General features: G+C 42.3%; 1 protein-coding gene across 12 annotated transcripts in view; it reads left to right on the forward strand.

The window, feature by feature from the left end:
* Window positions 1–22,839, forward strand: part of IKZF2 (IKAROS family zinc finger 2) — a 121,406-nt gene that overhangs the window by 68,614 nt on the left and 29,953 nt on the right. For all 12 annotated transcript variants that reach the window (XM_075511701.1, XM_075511704.1, XM_075511695.1 and 9 more), the window contains one exon: window positions 4,685–4,852. In XM_075511701.1, the coding sequence (XP_075367816.1) occupies window positions 4,685–4,852 (168 nt within the window). The remainder of the gene's footprint in view (window positions 1–4,684; window positions 4,853–22,839) is intronic.

Here is a 22,839-nt window from a genome sequence, read left to right on the forward strand (position 1 = left end):
GGAGAAATGTTTTAGCTGAATATTAACAAAAAAGCCTGCTTCAGAAGGGTGAAAATCAGTATTATTAGTATGAGCAAATACTTTCTGATGGCAGTATGGGCACAGTAATTTTGCGTTAAGAGGTTAAAAAAAAAAAAATCCTGTTTAAGAAGTACCTAAGCTATCCTTTGCATATCAAAAGTATGTGCCAGACAAAAGAGGCTGAGATATTAGATATACGTTTAACCAGGACAGATGTTAAATGTAGTCCCATTGAACCTGGTTCTTATATTTAGAAGGACTCTAGCCTGGCTTTTCTTGTTATTGTGAAGGGACTTTAAAAACCAGCGTTTTTTTTTAAAAAAAGTAATTAAAACATTCCCAGGAAGGGACCTGAGCACTGCTGTAGACAGAACCAGGCCTCGCCGTTGAGAACGTTATTATGTATTATTTTGTGAGTTGCTCCGTTTGATTTCAAAGGGACAAAAGTTACCAGCCAAAGGTTATGAAAATCTAAGTCTCCTTGGTTGCGAGGTCTGCGGGCTCTTTGTCCTCAGTTAAATTTCTGTTTTGATACAGAAAATAGCACTGATGTATTTTGCAGCGGTATGAGATTCAAAGAAGGATAACTCATACTGAAACTTCTGCGCAGCACTTCCGTGCTGAGGCGGTAAAGGAGAGTTATTGTGCGGGGAAGCTTCCAATTAAGCAGAAAAAGGAGTTGGTTTGCTTTTTGAAATAACATTTGACACATACACAGTAAAATATGAAAGCTATTAGTAGGAAGTTAATCAGTTCATTCGCCTGGTTTCAGGTTGTATCAGCTAGCCAGCGTTCGTAGCTTGTGCTATGAAGTCCCCAGCCAGCTGCCAGATATTAAAGATACTTAGGAAAGGACCGTGTCTTGCTAATAACCCTGACTCCAGTGGTCCACTTCGCCTTTCATCTCGGTATTTGTTAACGCAACAGCAAGGTAACTTGTGGACTTCAGATACTGGTGTAGCTAAAGAGCAGTAATATTTCATTATTATTTTTCCTGGAGGAGACACGGCTGTAATGGATGCATGTTAAACAATGAACTGCGAAATTTCAACAGTATTTCACTGTGATTTAGAGGTAAATATTTGAAATCATACCTTATTAATTAATACTTTATTTAACTGTAAAATGATAAAACCCCATGGATTGATTGATTTATTAATTTAATTATCAGGGCTGTTCCCTGGCACAAGCCCCTCTTACTAAGCCTTTACGAAAGGCAATATTTTGCAGCTCTGGCTTCCATTGCCTTGTCCATTCCTGAAGTAACTTTAGATAATTAAATTCCCTTCACAGAGAACAAAGCTTTTTAGGCATTCTTGGTTTTGTCTGGCTTCAGATCTTAAATCTGGAGTTGAAAAGAAACATCTTTTTTGTTTGGTTAGCTGTTCCTCCCCCTCTCCCCACTCAGAAACTTTTTTTTTTTTTTTTTTTTTAATCACTAAGGTTTGAGGTTTTTCTGCCCTGGTTTTTTAGCTCTAAAATAGAGAAAAGGTTTGATACTTAAAGTAGACAAAAAATATTTTGCAGTCACATAGTTTCCAGTGTTGAAAAGCAAAAAGCTTGCTTAGTCACATTTCAGTACATGTCCTTCTTATAAGGATTTCTTATTTTAATAAATCAGTATAAGTTTATAGAGTCAAACAGTAAATAGATAGCTATAATTGTGAAATAAACACCATGCTTATTATTATCGGTAGCCCCTTGCAGTCGCGTATGCCACTTGTTTAATAGGACTTTAGTTTCTGGTACGTCTGTGCTGCTGTCACCCTCAAAGGTAGGAAAACATTTTAAACGCAGTCAGGGACTGCCATGTAGAGAAGAAATGTATTTAGGTGAAGACTTTTAGTGAGTGGATGTTTAGTGTGAAGCGCAATTAATTTCAGCCTATGAATGAAAACTTTTACTTTTCACGGAAGTGTGAGGGAAGTGAACAAGGATGTCAAGGTCGTTATTTTGTTATTAGGAAACAGTAACACTGGAGAACTGCTTACAAACATACTAGGAAAAGGCAGCGGGAGAAATAATTGGAAAACAGTCTTCTCAAGGCACTGAAGTGGTAAAGAAGGCTGGTTTGCTAGTATCTGGAGTGGGCATCAGACAGCAGAGTTCTTGGAAAACCAGCAAAATCTTCTTATTATTCAGTCTTTAGGGTTTTTGTGCACCCTTCTATTGGATAATGGTCTCAGATTAGCTGTGCTAAATGTAAAAGCTGCTAATCGATAGCACGAAGGTGTGACTAAAATGAATGGTCATCCCAGAAGCCTGCAGCTTAAACAAGGAGCAGGAATCAAATGATTGGACAAAAGTATAATAAACAGATCAAAGCAGTTATTTACCCAGAATTAAGCCAGTAGGAAAAATGAATTCATGCTGCCTTTAAATAGGTACAAAGGTTATTTAAGGTAAAATGTGCTATTGTAGCAGATTCTGTCTGTTGCAAGAGAGGAGCAGACTGTTGGTGACTTTGTGGTGAGTGTTTTCATGTCATCCTTGCCACTGAACTTTAGCGCGGGGATTATTTGAATTGCTGACCAAAGGCTTTCAGCATCTCTTCAGCTGCCGGTTTATTGAGGAATAATACCTGCTCATATGTGGCCTCCAAAATATCAAAGATAAGCGGGTGATGTAGTGGATAAAACACATGAACTGCATAGTTTTAAATACAACAGGAGTAAAAGGAAAGACTTTAGACTCGGTAAGAAACTCGCTACGTGCTTTAATGTTGTCATCCTGAAACTGAAGCTATCATTCCTGAATACTGAGAAACGTGTCAAAGGAAGGGGTTTTGCTTGTTTTCTCAGACAGCGAAAGCAAAACAGAAAAGAAAAAAAACCCATATATTTTTCTACTGCAGTCTCTTTACATATCTCTGTTATGGACATTTTGAAATTATATAAAAGAAGATAATGGCTAATCAGATCCTTTAAGTATAGTGTGGGAGGTTAAAAGGGAAACCACAAACTCTTTATCAATTCCAATGAGCTCGTGTTCAGTGTATTGAAAGACGAGCTTGATGCCCTGATTTTTTTTATCATTACTCCATAATGTTCTTGGCAAGACTGTAGGAACCTTAGTACCTTCTTCAGTGCATCTGCAGTGGTTTCAGATGTAATTTCCAGCTCAGGCACGTGAAGTGAAGTTGCAGAGGGTATGGCATACATATGGCACACCTGCCTTCTGCTGCTCTCCTGGTAGGACTGTAATGCTGGCAGTGATTTAAACCACTGAAGCAAGAATTGCTAGTGGACATCTTAAAGAGCTCTCTTCCTCTTTCCATTTGAATCAACAGACATATGTTGGACTTTACACTAGACGCATGATCTACTTAGATAAAAACATAGCATTAATTTTGTGCAGCAAGGGAGTAATCATTTTAAAGCAATTGAAAAAGGCTTTGGAGAGATGTGACAGATCAGAGAACGCATTTGTTTTTCACAAGAGCTGTGCTTCAGGCCAGTGAATTCAACCTCAGAAAGTCCCACTAGCCATTGACCGAGGCTCCATAATAGGTGATATGCTGAAAAAATGAATGAGACCGCTTACATCTGAAATCTGATGTTCAGGACCTGGTTGAACTGGGGCTCTAGTTGGTGAAAACATTTCAGCATCTAGAGCCCAGCTGCAGTAAAGCACTTCGGCAAGTGGCCAGCACGAATATATGCTTGTGCCCTATTGATTTGCGCTGTACCCGGTGGGACATAAGTAGATGATTAAAGCTGACTGCCTGCCCAAGAATGCTGGAACAGATCGAGTGTCCTCAACAAATGTTGACACAGAGTATGGTTTTGATAATATTTCACAAAACCTGTGTGGGTTTGCCAGGGGTTTTCCTCTAAGTAATAATAATAATAATAAAAAAAATTGTTGGTGTTTGTTGTTATGGACCCCATCCCCACTGTCCCAAGCAAATATGAAGGATTAACATCAAAATAAGTTGTGTGTGTGTGTGTGAATGCATGGGGTGAAGGGAGAGGGTAAGGTGTAGAGTTTCTGTTAATTTTTTCTTGTTCCCATCAAACAAGTCTTTTCAATTAGTTTTACTTAGAGCACAAATTTGCTTATTTCACAGTTTAATGGTGTAAGATTTTTCTCAGTGTTTGCTACTGCTTAAAGCTTGTGGGCCTGATCCTCGCTTGCATTGATTCTCTTCATACCACTCTAGCAATGCAAAGCAGCCTTCAAAAAGGGATTTCAATTAAATTATTATGTAAGCAAAAGATTTGGTTTGAAGCAAAGACCTTAACATATGTCCAGGTCCAATTGTTATGATCAGTTCTAAATACTCATATGGATTGGACCTATACTAAAAATAAGTGCAAAACCATGGGGATAAATACCACAAAACCACGGTTATGGATCTAAATTTTGAGCAGAGCTCATCTCTTATGAAGGATAACACCTCCAAGGTGGAGAACTTTATGAAAACCAGACTGCGTTAATCACCTTAAGCCGATGCTGCAGAAGGAAAGAGCTCCAAATCGCTATTGGAGGCTTTACCCCTTGTGCAAAAGAAACGGCCTCTGACTTCAGCAAGTGCCGTGTGATGGTGGTGGTGGGGACCGTACCTATGTAAGATGGCAGTGTTACAAAGAGAGGGGTAACGGGCTCCGTGCATCTTCTGATGTTTCTTGACAGCTCTCTCTCCCTTGCGTTTCTCTTCCAGGTGAACGCCCCTTCCACTGTAACCAATGTGGAGCTTCTTTTACCCAGAAGGGGAACCTGCTGAGGCACATCAAGTTGCACTCTGGGGAGAAACCGTTCAAATGTCCCTTCTGCAGCTATGCCTGCCGACGGAGGGACGCCCTCACAGGACACCTCAGGACGCACTCTGGTGAGCCTGCCTCGGCTTCTCTTCCCTCTTGTTTTTTCTTTTGTCTTTTGTGAAGCGGGTTGTGAAAATAACTGTGCGCTCCTGGTGGCTCTGGGTCTGTACCATCCTCTTCAGGTAGCGCAGCTCTGAACTTTGGGAAAGCCTTGAGGTGAATCAGAAAAGTTGTGGTTCAGTCACACCTCTCCTTTTGTGTAACTGAGCTCCTCTGCTGATGCTATTGTATTCCCTTTGAACGTCTCTTTGGGTGTATCCAGGCTTCGCTGGCAGATTGTTTTGACACTCTCAGCCCCAAAGTGGCTGTGAAATTCCAAAGATCGCAAAGAATAACTGTGCTCTTGGAAGCTTGCTTTGCAGTTCATACCCATTTCTTCATCTAATAAATGCCATATGCTGGTGGAGTTCATACTTGTTCATCTTTCAAAATACTCCTAATTGCATTTTTGATTCAGTTACATCTCTCTGTAAAGTCCTAATCCATGGCAGCCACAGCACTCACCCTAGAGCAGAAGGTGTCGGAGAGAGATTGGGTTTGTCTTGCCGTCCTACTTGATAGTATCATGCCTATATCAAGTCTACTTGATATAATCTATTGATACGTTCTAAAGAAATACCTGTCGCATAACTGCATGTTAGTAGTCACATTGATAGCCCTGATGATCAGTATCAGATGTGTTTCTGCTCCCTGTACGCTACACCAAGGGGCCGCATTCTGCCCACTTACTCATTCGTGTAGGACTCTTGAGTAAGATCTTAACTTGCTGCGTGTTTTATCTCCTAGGATGTTCAACTTCTGTGTCCAGGCCATTTATAGGAGACTGTGTTTTTCATTGTTGAATGAGCAGAGATAATTGGACTGGTTACAAGTGACAGCGTTACAGATGAACTTTTTGGAGGTGTTAGCAAATGTGTGACTACTGAAACACAGTGGTTGAAGTGCAGCCGCAGACTGCGTGCAGACTCTGCCTGTGAAAATGCAATCGTGGGGCTACCTGACTCTTTATACACATTTCTTCTACGGGGTCAGCCTCGCTTCAGTAGCGGTTTCTGTTTTATGAGCATTAGGTTGGTCGTAGGATACAGAGTTGCCTTGACATTTCCAAGAATCAGAAAGGATAAGCTGCTATGCTTCTCCAGGTGGACTTTGGAGTGCACAGGAGGCTGTATTGCTGCAAATGTACTGCTGACAGAAAGCATGAGCTTCCAAGGGAGTGCAAGTGTGGGACTAGGCTAAGAAAAAATTGCTTGAGAGTTGTCAGCCGAGAGGATTTGATCTGAAAGTCACAAGGGAAAACGTCTGTGGAACCGTGAGCCGTAATTTTCACACATCTGACCATAACTGTAGATTCAACTTGAAATTTAGTAAAAAAGAAAACACGGTAAAAATATTCACAATTAAAATAAAAAAAGGGAGTTGTGACATAAAATAGCCCACATTACAAAACATGAACATTGTTGTTGAAGATTGTTTTCATAATATGAATATAGATTTTGTTACCTAGATACAGCCATTGACAGAGATCGTTCACTCTTTCTGTGTGAAAAGTACACGGCTGATGTTTCTGCTTTTTGCATGAGGATGAAATGTAAAGGTGTGGGATTTTCAGAAGGCACCTAAGCTGCTTAGGCACACGAGTTTCCCTGGAGCTCCTTCCCTAACTGACTTAGCTGTGTTCAGCTGTGCTCAATTTGTAATTTTATGTTTTGTTTTCAGTGGAGAAAGTATCACCCCTCTAAGCAGTCAGCTACCACAGTTTTCAGCAGAGGGCCAGCAGGAACGGACAAGTGCTCCCACAATACTCTCCAAGACAATTCTTAGAGTAGCGCTCACAGATGAAGAGTTAAAAACCTGAGATATTGCCCTAAAACCTGGCACTCACCTACCCGAAGGTGAAATGCCAATCTGAACATAAGCATGGAAGTTAAGGTGTCTTTCTGTCCCTGTCATATAGGCGAGCTTGGTTGATTTATGCATACGTATGTAACCTGCTTCTTGGAGAAGATGGGTAGATGTTCCCTAGAGATTTTAAACAGTTTCGTATCGGTGCACTACGCAAGCACTTTCTGCTTCAATAAAGCACACATCAAAGTCCACAAGTAGACCTTGAAGGTATAGCAAATCTAGTAAACTTCATCGAATGTTTACATCTTCTGCTGTTTCTGACCATAAAAGAGGATATCAGATAAAATATAGAAAGAAGAGGTTGAAAACTATTTTGAAATATGAGACTTCAATCCAGTTTCAATCTGGAACACTTCATGTCTAAATTGCGGTGAGTCTGAATACGTTTTTATATGTACAAAAGGAATGCTCTTTAGATCAGATCCTCAGCTGATATAGATTGGAATTACATCTCCTAAGCAAGGAAAGTACTGTTATTTTGCACCAGCTGAGAATCTGGCACATGACTTCATAAATGCAAGACCACTTTCCTTTTTTACGTTGTGTGTCCTTTTCCTCCTTAAATAGGAGAGTACTATTAATCAAAAAAACCCACTCTTTTTTCCTTCCCAAGAAGGTTTTAAACTACTCATTTTTTATGGAAGGCAGAGTATGCAAGAAAGAAATTGAAGAATTTTTTTAATTTTTTTTTTGCTCCTAGCTAGTTTGATCTGTGAATTTGAAAGCACTTTGTTTGTGTCACCACTTAGTCGGTTACACCCTCTCACTACTGCCAGTTAGTCAATTTTTCCTGTGCTTAGTGCAGGGTTTTCATACAGTAAGACAGGAAAGGTGAAAAAATAAGGAAATGTAATTGCAAACAGAAATTAGCAGAAGCATCTCAGAGGTATTTGAAATAGCTGAAACTACTGTTAACTTAAAAAAAAAATTTTGCGAAATTTGTGACAGCTTTTTTTTTTTTTGCTTTGGATAGATTTTTTTTTTTTTTGCTGTTCATGCTTTTTAATATTATTTCCTATTTATTTGAAAATGTTTCTAAGCATCACAATCCACATTTTTGGCTTCCTTTCTTGTACAGAATAATATCTTTCTATATAAGTGTTCCCAGGATGAGTGGTTAACAAAATATTACTTCGCATCTGTAATGCTGCTGCTGTTTAACCCTAAATAATTAAGGAGTTATCTTGCAGTGTTTTACTCCTGCGATTATTTACCTTTTACTGACATAGGGAGTTCTGATGAACTTTGTGTCTATACTTTCCTCCCACACGCAGCTTCTTTGATTTCGGGAATATAATGATGCCTTCAGGACATCAGTAGGATAACGCCTGGGGAGAGATTCATGCACAGAATTACACTAAGAGTGGGCATGAGCCTCAAGGTACTTACAAGGCTTTCAGATGTTGTTTTCAGAATTAACTCCATAGTTCCACAACACAGATAATACAGGAGAGGTGCCCGACTGGGCTTCCAGGACGTGAGCGTAAGGACAGGCTGTGGAGGGCTGGGGCAAAAGTTGGTAGCCCCCTCCTGCGGGATGCACTTGACAAACTAGCAGGGATTGGCTTCACCTTGCCTAGCTTTTGCTGGTTTTAAAGAGGAAAACATCCAGGCAAAGCCAATCTCCTGATGGCAGTCACAGAGTACCTGCTATCTTACCCTGAGATGTGCCCATCTTCTCTGGCATCTCTAGAACTGCACAACTAGACAAAGGCAGATACAAAACAGATGAGAGGAATTCTACTCTAGGCGGTTAATGAACAAAAAGCGGAAGTTTTAAGGAAGACAGTTGATCTGACAGATCAATCTGATGGTTAAAGCACCTGGATGTTGACCTCTGTACTTTGAAAGGTATGATGTACGACCTGACGCTGTGTTACCCTGAAAAGCCAGGCATCCTCAAATGGGCACATAAAATTAGCAGTTATGTTTTGACATTAATTTCTCTTGTGTCTAAAATGGAGCCAAGTCAGCCCTCCCCTCATAATGCTATTGTAAACATAAATGCTTTGATAGTTCTTAAAAAAAGTCAAGGCTGCAATGATGAGCAATCTGGAAGAGCCCACAGAAAACATGAGTGCATTAGTTTTCAGAGCAGGGCTTGAGCAGTAAGCCGTAAATAAGGGATAGGATCACTTGCTAAGGGGAAAACAAAACACAGAATAGGTTTTCATTAAGTGAGAACCATTCATCCATCCTTTGCACTAAGTAAGGATGGTCCTGTGGGCAAATTATTTTGTGATTTTTGTGATTTTTAAGACAGTCTCATCATGCATACACACAGACTGGCCGCATGAAGCCTTCTCAGGCAACCTTAATTCTGGAACTTCCTGATTTTTCTGTCTTTATCTTGGCAACTTCAGTCACATTCCCTTACTGTGGGAGTGTGTAAGTGTTATGCATATATGAAAGCAGTTTTACTGTTTATTTCTTCCTAAAAAATGGGTAGTCAGATCATTTATTTTTTCCTGTCACAGAAGCTTTTGCTCACAATACATTTTAAAATTTGCTTCCAAGATACTTCTTTCCTGTTTAGAAAATTATTTTTCCCCTTTTCTGCTTTTAGCAAATATTTGCTTTTTTCCTCCCCCTTGTCTTCCTGTGTTGCTGCTGCACGTTGTTTGTTACTGCCCAGATCTTCAGTAGCACTGAACTAATGGTATCATTTTATTTGCAAAAGAAAAGCAGTGAAGCATTTGTTTTGAAAAGAGAGGCTTAGGCAAAAACTCCCAAAAGCACAATCTCAGCAAACTATGTACGGTGTGCAAGATAAAAGGCATGTATAATTAAAAAGGAAAATGCCCCGTTCATGGAAAGGTAGTTTAGTAACTCTTTTTACATTTCTTGGTTTGCAAGTCTATCTTTCTCATGTCTTCTTCTCCGTAAGGACTTTCTTCTCAGCTCCTCCTGTGTGGTAGCGAGCCATTTGAGATGTCCTACATGCCTGCAATTGTATGGCTGTTGTCGGCAGAACTGACAAGGGATGTCTGTGTGTGCGGCTGTGGTCGGAGGCAGAAGGAATCTGGTTCCTAATTCCGATGACGTGCCTGACTCAATACGTGTTTGGGAGAGTCATTCCACCTGTGAGTGTCTCAGTCCAGCTGAAAAATTGGATGAACAAGCACAGTGCTGAAAAACAAAATGCTGTGCATGAAGTCCTGCCTGTCAAAAGCCAGTGAGAATTATTGAAACCGTGGCAAGGATGGTTATGAAGAATAATGAAGAGTCAATGTTTTAAACTGCTTTTTTCATCTTGAAGAGACTTTTACCACTATTAACATCTCTGCTCTCAAAAGACTCAGTACCTACTCTGTAACCATGTTTTTGAGGAAGGGAACATCATAATTAGAAGAATCTTGGGACCTGAAATTCTCATTACTCTCTGAGCTGGACTGACTCAAACACATTATGAATGGGGAAAAAAAAATTAAATGGGAACAAGTAGGACACTATTTGTGAAAAATGAAGCAAGTATGTGGAGAGGCAAGGGGATATTTTGCATACAACTCCCAGTTCTGCAAATAGGTTAGCAAACAGCATCTTCCCTCAGTTGTGATGAGCCAGTGGGCATTTATTCTGTTGATCTGATACTTAGAGCTCTATTTAATGAGGCAGAGCTGCTCTTCCTCTCAGGTTTTCTTACGCTGTTTCAGTTAAACTCAGTGGAATTAACCTCGTCACAAAATCATTTAGTGTTTGTCTTATCGGACTCCAGGTTCCAAACTGTTATTAGCAGGTACACAATACTGCAGCAGCTCTGCTTTCTCATTAATGCTTCCAGTACCTAGAGGCCTTCACTCTTGTGTTGTAGAGTCTCTAAAATCTCTGGTATTCTGCTTTCCATATTGTTTGTATGTGCATTTTTGGAAGGTAAGATCAAAATGTGTACAAGGGTAGGAGTTTGGTATGCCAGCTCTTTCATGCCCTAGGCATCCTTATTTAAAGTTTAATCCTCTGTAGAGCCAACTTGTATCCCGTGTTTTGCTAAAGCCCCATCTGAACCTGATCCTTGAAGTGGTGGGATCATCTTTACCTCCAGAGCACTACTGTGACAAGTATTAGTATCAGCTAGATGAAAATATCATCTTTTACGTCCTCAGAATTATCTCACGATGCAAGCTTGGTCATGCTAAGCCTTGTCTACAGAGCATAATTATCACTGAGAAACCATCTTTGATTTAAAGATGCTGTAGGATCGTGATCTTTCCAGAAAAAGTACATTTTGGCTTTGTTTTCAGGGGAATCACAGAATCACAGAATCATATAGGTTGGAAAAGACCTTTAAGATCATCGAGTCCAGCCATAAACTTGTGAAAGGATATGGAACTTGTGAAAGGATATGGTTCCACCCAAAGCAAGAAGTGTTCACTTTTTTCTTGTTAGACTTTTAAAAGTCTTGAAATTCCATAAAGATTCCCTCTTATCTGTGGTTGTTATGGATCAATCTTTGACTGTTCAACCCAGGAGATCTGTTTCCAACAGATAAGATGGAGAAACAGGAGAAGTGGTCCTGGTGAGCAAAGGTAGAGGTGCTGTCTACCAGCCTCATGAATATCTCTCTCTCTCTTAGGACTGGGTATCAGCTTTTTTTCCTTCCCCCCGTCTCCGGGGTGTGTGATTGGGATGACAAGGGAAGGGACGCTGTGCGGCTCCCTGCTTCTCGTGGTGCCCCAGTGTCAGCGGGAGATGCCCAGTTCCTTTAGAGCTTGGGAGCTGCCTGTAAATTGGCTGAATAAAGACTCACCCACTCTGCTAGCGATGAGAGACACCAATACCATGGGAGTACCCTCGTTCTAAATATCAGTTCACAGCAAGATTAGTAGGTGCTAAGAATTATCGTGGTATCTGTGAGACAAGTCTTGTGCCTCCTGCTATATCTCTCGGTGGAACGTGGCTTTGCTACATCTCTGCCACCTGCAGGTCTACCAGCAAGTCCTCCCTTCTTCAGCAGAGAGAAGGGGGAGAACAGGTCTGGAGGGAGGTTGCATTGTCTCCTTCTTTCCCCTGATCATCCAAGTTTCCTCTCCTTAATGAGCCAGGGCGGCAGAATTGTGCATTTGGTGTCAGGTTAGGTCTCTGGACCCTTGGCAAGGAAGAGTTTTGTGTTAAGGTAGGAAGTCCTGCACCCCAAAATGGGGAAGAAGATGGAGTACTAATGCCCCAACACTGCAGCTTCACCACGAGGGAAAGCTCCCCAGGGCAGATTTCAGTTCTGCAGTGCAACAAGGTGCTCATAAGGAGGGGACAGGGTGTCCTTTGTCCTTTTCTTCAGACCTCCTGAACCTGCTGTCACCTCATCCAGAAGGTCAGATAGCACTGCAGCACTGAGGGGTAGCAAGGTCCTTGTTTAGACAGCATCAGCATGGTGTAAGATTCACATGGGGTCATCCCTCATTAATTTTGACCAGTTCCTTTCTTCCTCATGGGATGCCTGTGCCAAGATGGAAGTGTGTTTGGGACCTGACTGCTGATGTCCACTTTTCTGCATGTTTTCTGTCTCCCCTTCACGTTAGCAATTCACATCCTGGCATCATCAGCCAGATTCTGTCCCTCTTTGTGTTGCCTCAGGCCATGTACAACCAGAACGAAGCACCTGGTCGTGCCCTACTGGGCTGCTATTTGGAGAGAAAAAGGACACTTCTCCACTGCTGGGTGATGCCAGTTCTTACGCCAGCCATCCTGCTTCGGAGGAGCAAATGAGACACTGGCTTGCTTTGTCCTCTGGGCTTTTCTTCTGTCACAGTGCTATATGTGGGATTTCACTGGCATCAAAAAAGCAGACGAATGTGGTAAGACTTCTGCATATAGAGCAGCAGTCCTTCTAAACAGCACGCCTAACCTGTTTTTTAAACATCCAGAGAGACGGTGTTGCTATCGCCTCCCTAGGGAGACAATTCCACTTCCCATCTGCTTTTTATAGCTGTGACTCTCATCCTGATATTTAACCTAAACTATCCTTTCTTTTGCTGCAGATTATTGCTCTTCCTAACACTGCCTTCTGTGACTGTGAGTAATTCCTGTGCTCAGTTTACACTGTGATAGGCTGTAGTCATATGTCTGGCATAGATTCTGTTCTAGTCTGTCTTTATCTTCCAATCCTCTCATCTCTTTTTTTTCGATTACTAATTTTGAATTTTTTGCTACTCTTATTCACTCATTTATGAGGGACCTAAGTTGCGAAGTCATTTTACGCTTTGGAAACACGGGCCAGTACAGATGCAGACCCCTTAACCTCATCTCTGCCTCAGTTGCCTGTCAGTGAAATCAAAATAAAGTTCGCTTCTCAGCCTTGTCGTGATGGTGAGAGGGCAGGATGCAGGAACGATTGCAAGGCGCACGCATATTGCTGCACTGAAGGTCACGTAAGTACGTAGCAGAGTATTCCAGTGCTGCTGGTGCCCCTGCTGCATAGCATTGCATATTATCTCCTTAGTTTTACTTAGCCTTTGTGCAATAGTGAAATGAGATAATTACAAAGTGGAAGGAATAATAACTTTGTATTGTTACCATAACCGCTGAGGTATTATACCCTGATACCGGCGTGATTATCTTAGACACAATAGTAAGGTGATTATTAATAATGCTAAAGGACTTACTACTTAGCCTGCAATTTTTGCGTCTTGTTTCTTTTATGAACCCTATCTATTTCATCAGCCCAAAGCCTGTGTGAAGTGGGTATGTGTTGTTGCCTCATTGTTATCCATTTTTCGGTGATGGGAAAATGAAATAGGAAAAAACCCTATGAGACCCAATTTGCAAATTCGGGTACCTAAGCACCAAGGTAGCTTCATGTGAATTACTTGTCTTTCTGCACCAGAACTGCTGTGGGCGGGCTGGCAGGTGAAGGTCTAGTAGCTTAGCTATTTAAAGATGGGCAGTCCTTTGCTCATTAAGTTCACGCTATAGAGGCCTCTTTTGGCCTTGTTTTCCTTGTCATCAGGGATTGTTTCACAAATCCAATATTTTTATGCCCAAGTTGGCATGTGTACGTACAAAACCAGAACGTAAGGTGCAGCTGTAAACACAGGCGTTGCATGACCGTCTGTGGGAGCTGGGTGTCTCATTGCATTAGAATAAGCTTGAGGGACATGGTGCGGTGCATCAGGAGTCCTCCTGCTCCAGAGGCAGCCTTTGGAGGAGGTTTTTGCAGTGGTTTTTGCAGAACAAGAGGTCCAAGAGGTGACTGAAAGCTTTCTCGTGCACTTGAGATGAGAACATGGTTTTGACTTGACAAAGCCACGTCTCAGCAAAACCAAGACTACTTCTTGCACGTACTCTGTTTGAGCAGCAAAATACCACAGCAGCTCTAAAGAGGAAAAAAGTATTTTTTTTTCCCCTGAGAAAATTATTTTTAAGGGCAAAAAGCTTTTGTATATTGCCTCTGAGAAAAGGAGATCCAGCATTTGGAGCCGGCCTTTGCCAGCTTCTTGAAGGAGATTGTGAAACCTTTCAGCTTGAGAAAGTTTGAGCTTGGAATCAAACGGTGGTTTGAGGCCATCTTTCACTGCTATCTCAGAGTTGTTTTATGGGGCAGTGCGAAATGGAGAACGGCCACTGACGTTTTTGATAATATATGAGTGCTTTAAAGTGTAAGAGAGGTATTTTTGCCATCTGGAAAGGAAGCCAAGAGAAACTAAAGGGGAAAAAAATAACCCAGTTAACACCACACCATAGCAGAGCTGAAGAAAGCTGCTACTGATATATTCTCCCGAGCTCTCAGCAACCTGTAATTATGAATTGGCTTACAGCTAAGATATTGATGGATATCACATAAGAAGGAAAATGAGAATGTCTAGATATTTTTACAGTGAACCTGTACTGAACTCTGTGTGACTCTCCTCCTATTTATAACCCTGCGTGAAGTTCAAGGAAACTTGTCCTGGAGGTTTCCCATGAGAAGGAACTGTGTTTTTACCTGACTAAAGCTCTCTGGATTTTTTCCCATTTTTTATTTGATCTAAGTGTGAACTTTCTCCACCCTCTGCCCCTCCTTCCTTTCTGGAGTGGTTAGAGAAGTTGATTACAGCCAGGATTACACAAGAGATGCCAGTTGCACACATGTTTTGCATAACTCTGCTGTGTTGATTTCAGACAGGGTGCCCCAAGTTCCCTCCGTGCCTTGCAACAGAGAGTCAAGATCTCTATCTTCATTCCTGAAGCTGGAGAAATGCTGTCGAGGCCCTGCCTATTGAAACTTTGACAAAGAGCACCTGGCTGGGACGCTCCCCAACCACCCGGTTATCTGTAGGCTGCAAAGCACTAGCTTTTGGAAAAGCCTCTACTTAAGGGTTGTTCGTTCTTTTTGTATTAAATATGCAAGGCTCCCTGTACGCCTGTGGCAAACGCTGTGAGGGATCAGTGGGGCAGTGTAATTCAGTAGGATTTTCAGTGTAAGGCAACAGAGCTCCCCGGGATGCTGCTGCTGCCCTGAGACTCCTCCTGCCCAGAGAGCCAGGTACTCCGTATGAAGGATGGGGGAGTGTGCTCCTCAAGCACGTCCTTTCCCTCCTGTCCAGCAAGGCAGGCATGAACGCTCTCATGTGCTCCGAGACGGGCGAGGGCCCGCGGTGAGGATCCTGACTGGAAAATTAAGACAACCTCATCCTAGTACTGTTTCTGGGGCCAGTTCACCGTGGCTCCTATCTTCAAAAGCACTGAGGTCTGCTTGATTTCAGCAAAAGTTAGGGGCTTTGACAGTCTGGGTGTTAGCCTGTGTTTCTGTTCCTTTTGCTGGGAAATAGGTACTTTCTTCCTCCTGCCTCTTTGGTTTGGAGTGGAAGTGTAGGACAGCACAGTTTCCCCCCAGCCGAACAGGACCGGGGCTGTTCCGAGCTGCCTACGGCACGGTACGGATCATGGGATAGAGCTGGTCTCACAGGTAGGCAGAGTCCAGGCTATTTAAGGGCTGCACCATCTTCCCAGAAAATAAATCACATGCAAAGGGTACACTGCTGAGAATCTGATGATGAAATTTTTATATAGAAAAGCGACATGGGCCATAGACTCTCTCTCACTTGGATACCCTTCATGTGAATGCATTTTGCTCGTCTCCTTGGAGACAGTGGCTTGTCTGAGAGCAGCTAGCCTTGGCTAGGAAAGGCCTGACATTTCTGGTTTGTGGGATGAAGCTGCGCTGCTGAATTTTCCAACAACCACAGAGGCACGATTTGATACGCGCATAAGCAGTGCTGTACGAGGTTATCGAGTGAGCATCTCTCTAATACCTCTCTGGGGACACCGCTCGAGTCCCTGGTGTGAAAGACGGGTTCGAAGATCCCGAAGGAGAGCCCTGCGAACCCCATCCCTCAGATATCAGAAACGTCTGTGCAATTTCTCCCTTCCCTTTCCTTCTTCCGAAGAGCTGAGTCAGCTGGACTGGCATGTCTGGAACTCTGTGGCACCACGAGCAGGCAGTCTGCCAGCTGCATTACACACCGCATCCAAAGGAACACGTCACTCCTCTCTCTCCCGCTCTCCCTCCCCCTTTGCAATCTCCACCCTCTCCCTTTTATTTTTCCTTGTTGATCCGTGTAGGTGAGTCAGAGAAACCTGCTCATCCACAACCTGTTCCTTCTTGCCAAATCCTGGAGCAGCACTCCCAGTTCTTGTTAGGTGTCAGGAATAGGTTATGAAAACAAAAACTGATACAGGCAGCGTACTGGGTATAGAGCCCGTACTGTAAATGAAAATTAAATGCATAGTGAATGTGCCACTTAGAATGTGTTCCTAATAGAGTGATGTCTTTTGTAGGAGGCACTTTATTGTGTGATTCATATATAATATTAGTTTTCATCTTATAAAACACCAGGATGGAACGGGGAAATGATTTAAGGCATAAGTAAAAGCACATTTAGGGAGAAAAGCCATCTTTACTCCACTAGATTTTAAAACAACAGGAGAGTGGAAAATTTCCAACAGGAAAATAGGTGGTTCCCAAAAGTGTTTTTGAACAAAATGACTGAGCTTTTGATATCAATTGTAGTTGTACTAATCTGAAGAAACTCCATTGATACTGGCATGATTCCTCAGAGTTTATGCTATCGATGTGTTTCTAACCCCAGGAATTAAAAAATCATTAATCTGGATCCCCCAGATCATAGACACTTACAGATGAGCAGAGTGAAAGGTGATAAATTAGCCTTTTATTTACCTTATGATATTTATTTCATGAGCGGGGAGGGAGTGAGAAAACATGCAAGCTAACTTTTCTCTTTGGTCCACTGACTCCTGGAGATGAAGGAAAGCATAGTATCATATCTGACTTAGGGTGAAACTGCAGGTGTTGGTAACGCCGTAGGATCAGGTCTGTCTCAATAGCCATAGCTATATTTCCATTGAGCAGCATCAAAGGATGGATTTTTGGCATATTTTGTTGGAATGAAGCTGCTCAGCTTCAAAGAATAGATCGTCCACCAGGAAAAGTGCTTTGTTTGACTTTTACGTGCCACAGTAAAATGTCCACGTTAGCTGTATTGTGAAAAACTTATCCATTATGTTCATATCATTAGTCTTCTACAAGCAATGAGTTTGTCCCAAGGGCTAATGATGAGCCAACTTCAGGAGACTGCAAGTACAGTTTTGGTGGAGATGCATGAGATTTCTGCCTTGATCAGCATGAAGTCCAGGACAAGTTTGACCTGGCTGGTGTAGTCCCTTGCATAAGATTATACCGTTGCTGAAGAGAAGGAAAAGGACCATTTTGTGTCGGGTAATATATAACTCGGAGAGAGAGACAGTCATTTCTGAGATTGTTCAAGCCCAAGACAAGAAGACAGCAAGGTTTACTGCCCAGCCACCTTCTGCAGAGGATGAACCTGGAGTACAGACAAAAAGGGACTTGTCAAAGGCATTCAAGACATCAGTGTCGCAGATAGGAATGAACTCAGATGTCCTAAATCCCTGTCTGCTGAATCTGTTGTAAGACTCTCCACACACAAAGAAAAAAAAAATAGATGTAAGAAAATGAGAAAAAGAGATTTTTCTTCTCATTTCTCAATACCTCGGAGAAGTTTTACACTCTTTCACTCTTTCAGACCTCTCAGAGAAATCGCCTCTTTTTAATAGGCTAGTGGAACCTTCAGTATGAATTTTTGTTTGGGTTTTTTTCCGTCAAGGAATGCAGTTAAGTATGTTCAGAGTTTCCTAAATTCGCTGTTTTTACAGGAAACCTTTTTAAAGTACTTCTGAATGTTTAGAGTGCTCTGTTTTGTGTCCTTCAGCTTTTCTGTCTTTACTTTCAACCCAAGCAGTTGCTTTTTCTTTCCTTCTTTTCTTTTTCTTCCTTTTGGTTTAATTTCACACCCATATTTAATTTCCTTTCATTTTGTCTGCCTCCCTTTCAGCCACGATAACAGCTTCTGAATCTAGCCAGGGCTTGTAGTGCAAAACTAATTGCACCAAAAAAGAAACATCCTAAAACCCCCAATCTTTCCTCCCTCTCTCCCTTCTCATTCTCTCCACTGAGCAAACCTAAAAAATCCTGAGTTTTAGGAAGTGCTCTGGAACTGTCGTTATTTATTTTTTGTGTTACCAAAAAAAAAAAAATACAACTAGGAAAGATATTGAGGCTAACAGGAATCGCTGAAGTTTATTACCCAGAAAAGATTAATGTAGCTTCAATGTCAGACATAGACACTTGATGTAGAGGTTTGTGCTAGAACAGAAGCTCTCCAGTATCCCAGATTCATCTCTCGGAGAGTTAAAGGATCCCATCATCCTTTAAAAGGTATCTTTACTGTTAATTTTTGTTGTGCTAAGAATTGTTTTCATACAAAATGGTCGCGATTTCCCTTGCCAAATACCGTGGCTAACTTTGAATGTGGAGCGGTGAAGACCACAAGTGTTGGTGACGAGCATGCTGGGGAAGGCAGGCGTCTGTCCAGCCCTGGTAGCAGCAGATTCGTTTGCCTTGATGAAGCTGGAGTAAGTGCCCTGGGTGTTGGGAAGAGCATTTGGGAGCAGCGAGCTGGCCCAAAAAGCCTCATCCTGGAGGAGCCTTTAGCATATGAGGTTTTCCAAAGCGTGCAGCACAGCTTGGCTCAGCACCGTTGGCTTGCGAAAAGTTCTATCCTTATTTCGAGCTCCTCTGTAACGTTGGTGGTAAATACATACGTTGCCAGGCAGAGAGCAACAGGAGGAGATAGGAAAACTGCATAGGTAAAAGGAGTCGGTCAGCTCTTTTTCTGTTTGACCTCATTTTACATCTGTGCAAGGCATGACAAAACCACCTGCTTGAATAGCAGATCTTTACAAGGGTAGCACAAAGGCATGGGCCACACTGGTTCTTGGGCAGTGAGGAAAGTATGAATAAAAATTTTCATGTCCCAAAGGAGCCCATTAGTTTCACAGCCTGACCTGTTTTTGGAAGCAAGGTTCCCTTCACTGCTGGCTTTGATCAAAGTATGTGAAAACTCCCCACTTCAGTGGCTGGGAAAAGAAGAGGAGCTGTCAATATTACTCTTCCCATGTCGCTATTATCTTCATGACAGCTTGCTGTTAATAGTCTGTTTCCAAAACTTTGTTTCTGACAGTGACAAGAAAAGGGAAAACTTACTTATGTAAAGGGAAACTGGAGCGCGTTTTTCCTATCTCCTAATATGAGACATAAAATTGAAAGGTGTCAGGTGCTAAAAGAAATGCTTTTTTTCCTGCGGGAGCGTGTAGGTGGAACAGCGGAACTCATTGCCATGGGATGAGAAGAAATGAGCTAGAGCTGAGGGCTCGTTCAGTGGTTTTGTGCAGAAGAAAACTACCTAGTGCTATAGTGAAAGTTAAATGTCATGTATTCTGTCTGTCTCCCTTTGTTTATACAGTATAAAATAACGGGTAACACTATGTTTGGCACTGCTTGCTTCAGATAACTCACAGATTCTGTTGGCTTTATAATGCTAAAGGGCTTCTGCGAGATATGCAAAGGGGCAGCACTTGGAATAAATATAAACTGTAAGCAGCTGATGTAAATTGACCTCAGGGTATTCCTTCCATTGATACTACCTACGACTCTGGCCCAACATCTACACTTGTTTTACCCAAAGGGGGAAAAAAAACCCCAAAACAAACAAGAGCACTTCTCAAGGGAGTGTTTGTCCAGCAGCATTCCTGATCTGCAGCGAGGTACCCACACCCTGCGCTGCGTGTGCGAGCTGTTCCTCTCTGCCTGCAGCCGGTCGCTGTGGAGCTGGGCTTGTGACGACGTCTGGATCTCCAGTCACCTCCTTACGTTCCTGCCGAGCTGTGGCACTGACGGGGAGCGGACAGGACAGGGCAGAAAAGAACAACAGACTGACCTAAACTTGTTTTCATTTTTCCTACTCGCTGTGTCGCAGGAGCAGGGTTAAAATGGAGAGAAGCCAACGAGCGTATTTTGGAAGGTTTGTCATGTTGAACCAATTAACGCTCCACTTATCAAGCCGACTTTAATATAATGTTAAAGGTCTGAAGTGGAGTGGAAAGTACAGAGCCAGTACATAGAGTTAAGGTTTAACCTCTGTCTTAAGCCGGTTCCCACCCACATCCAGATAGTGCGGAGGCATCGCAGGGAGGAGGCTCCTTTCCGAAGCCACCTCTCTCGTATTCGTGGCAGAGCCTCTCTTCCTTTAAAAGTAAGCTGCCCTAAACCTGGTTGCCTTTAAGCAATTTTGAAGCTGGCCAGGTGATAAAACACCCAGTTATTTTCTGGACTTCCTGGGGTTTGTTAGTTTATCTCACCACCAGAGTGCTCTTTAAGCAGAGTCCCTTTTTGATAGTATTTAACCATTTTGGAGTCGGTGTAAAATCCCTGGGGGAACCCCACCAGTGCCAGGGGTGCCTGGAGGACTGGGATGTGTTGGTATGGGACAAGGACAGTGCGCCTGGCTCAGCGGCCTCACGGTGCAAGCACAGAACAATTGCGCTTGAGATTTTTGGATATATATGGGGGATCTGAGAGCTCCATTGCCATTAATATAAACTAACAAGGAGTGTTGAGGGCCGTTGGCCAGCTTTGAACCTCTTATATTGAAGGAAATAAAGGTAAGCCAAGAGAAATAGATAAGGAGAGCTTCTGTTGCAATATATGTTTCTTGGGACACGGAATTGGAGCAAGCATCCATGGATTTCATCTTTTTCAGAACTAAATACAATGTTAGTGCCCTTATCTGTGTTTTCCTTGATTTACTTTGTAATGTATTTGCATGGTTTCACATAGACAAGTACATTTTTCTTTGTTTTTCACACGTACATAGATACAACATACAAACCTACAAGGTGAACTGTTTGTCTTGTGTGCTGCAAAGGAAGAAAATGGGGTGTAAGATTCTTGCTTTTCTGGTTTTAATTATTTAATGGATGCTGCGAGACTGTGGCAGGAGCCCTGCAAGTATCTGGACGGTTAGGGAGATTTCAGTAATTCTGTGACTGTGCCAATGAAACAGGAGTTTGTTTGTTTGTTTGTGAAACTTCTGGCACAAAAATGCCACCTACTTATTTATAACCCTTGTGGCAGATTGGAACGTTGTTTTATCTGTAAAATCCTGCAGATCAGTTAATAAATAGACACAATCTGATGAATCGGATTAAATAACAGAGCCACCAGTAGCTGCAAGATAAATCATCATAAACTACAAAAGTAATAAAAGGCTGCAGACAGAACCACCTTGAAGGTACAAATAAGGACCCCAACCCCTTAGCTGTTGTACATGAGCACTAATGTTTACTAATTTACACCAGATTCTGGCCCCTGTTTTTATATGTAGAGAAGGTATAGACGCTTGAAAGTTTGTCCTGACTAGTGTATTTAGTTGTTTGCCGCATGTTCGTGCGCATGTTTTTGTGGTCCGTTCTAGCCAAAATGTAGCACGGATGAAGTCTTCAGAGTTTATATATAATCTGATGTTTAATACTGCTCGCCGCAGAAGATCAAGGGAGGACCGAACGCTAGTACAGTATTTCACCGCTTATTTTACAATACCGTAAACAACTGGCAGGTAGATGCAGGTGTCAAGCTGCTGGTTTGTGCCCTGGAGATATTTATAGGAAAGGCAGGCATGTCTAGAAAACAAAGGGTGCGTAGGTGCAATGTTTTGCCATCGTTTTACTGCGTGCTGATGTACCAGGAGTCTCTCGTGGTGGTTCACTGCTAGCTGCATAGGGCTACTGTAATAGTACGTGGTGGCTGTTGACAGAAATAACTTATCATTGACTCCCGCTGTGCAAAAAGTCAGGACAAGCCGTTTTTCATTTGCTGGGAGGCTCACAAAATGTTGAACAGCCACATATATATCAATAGGCAATTGATAATAATCTTTACTAAGAGGCATTGGGCCACAGGGTCATGAAGTGAGTCAAGTGCTCTATTTCAAGCTCCAAGTCAAGAAAGTACTAGTTGCTTAATGGCATGTATGTAGGCTTCTCCTGTTGTAATGCTGCATTTTGGGTTTTGAACCTTTTGAGGTGTCCAGCGTGTCCAGAAACCTTTTTAAGCACAGATCTAGCTGTATGGTCTCCTCTACCGCATGATCCAGTGAACCTGTCCTTTACCACATGACCTCACGAACCCTCATACTTGGCCCAAAATGTGATAATCTAAAGAGTGCTTGTAGAATGGAGACATCAGAACTCCATGAGGTCCAGAAATGTATCTGCATCCCATGCAACATACCCCAGGTATTGCTGCCTCCCCTTGGACTGGCAAGCATTAAAAGATTAAGGCAAAGTTTTCATAACGTAATTAGAGATTTGGTTCTTTCTGAAAATCAGACTGCTTTAAGATCTCACAGGTTGGGCTCTTGGAAGCGGAGGTACTTGACACCGCGTGTCACAAGTCTGCGTGTTTGTGTGCTCCAGCAGCCTGGAGCCGTATTTTAGATGTTTACATGTTGTGACTTCTGCATGCAGGTTGTCTTGGACAGTCGTGGGTTAGCTGTGGGACTTGCCGTTATTTTTGAACTCCAGTATATACTGATTTGTGTGTGTGTGTGTGTAATCTCCCAGGCAAAAAAAAAGGCAACAAATCAAAGAGCCCCCATGAATTTCAATGAACACATTTCCAGTCATTAAGCACAGCAGCGAGATGCAGCATCGGAGTGGGAGGCAGTTTCCTTTGCAAAGC

The sequence above is a fragment of the Mycteria americana genome, chromosome 9 (genome assembly GCF_035582795.1).
Source record: "Mycteria americana isolate JAX WOST 10 ecotype Jacksonville Zoo and Gardens chromosome 9, USCA_MyAme_1.0, whole genome shotgun sequence".
Classification (NCBI taxonomy): Eukaryota; Metazoa; Chordata; class Aves; order Ciconiiformes; family Ciconiidae; genus Mycteria; species Mycteria americana.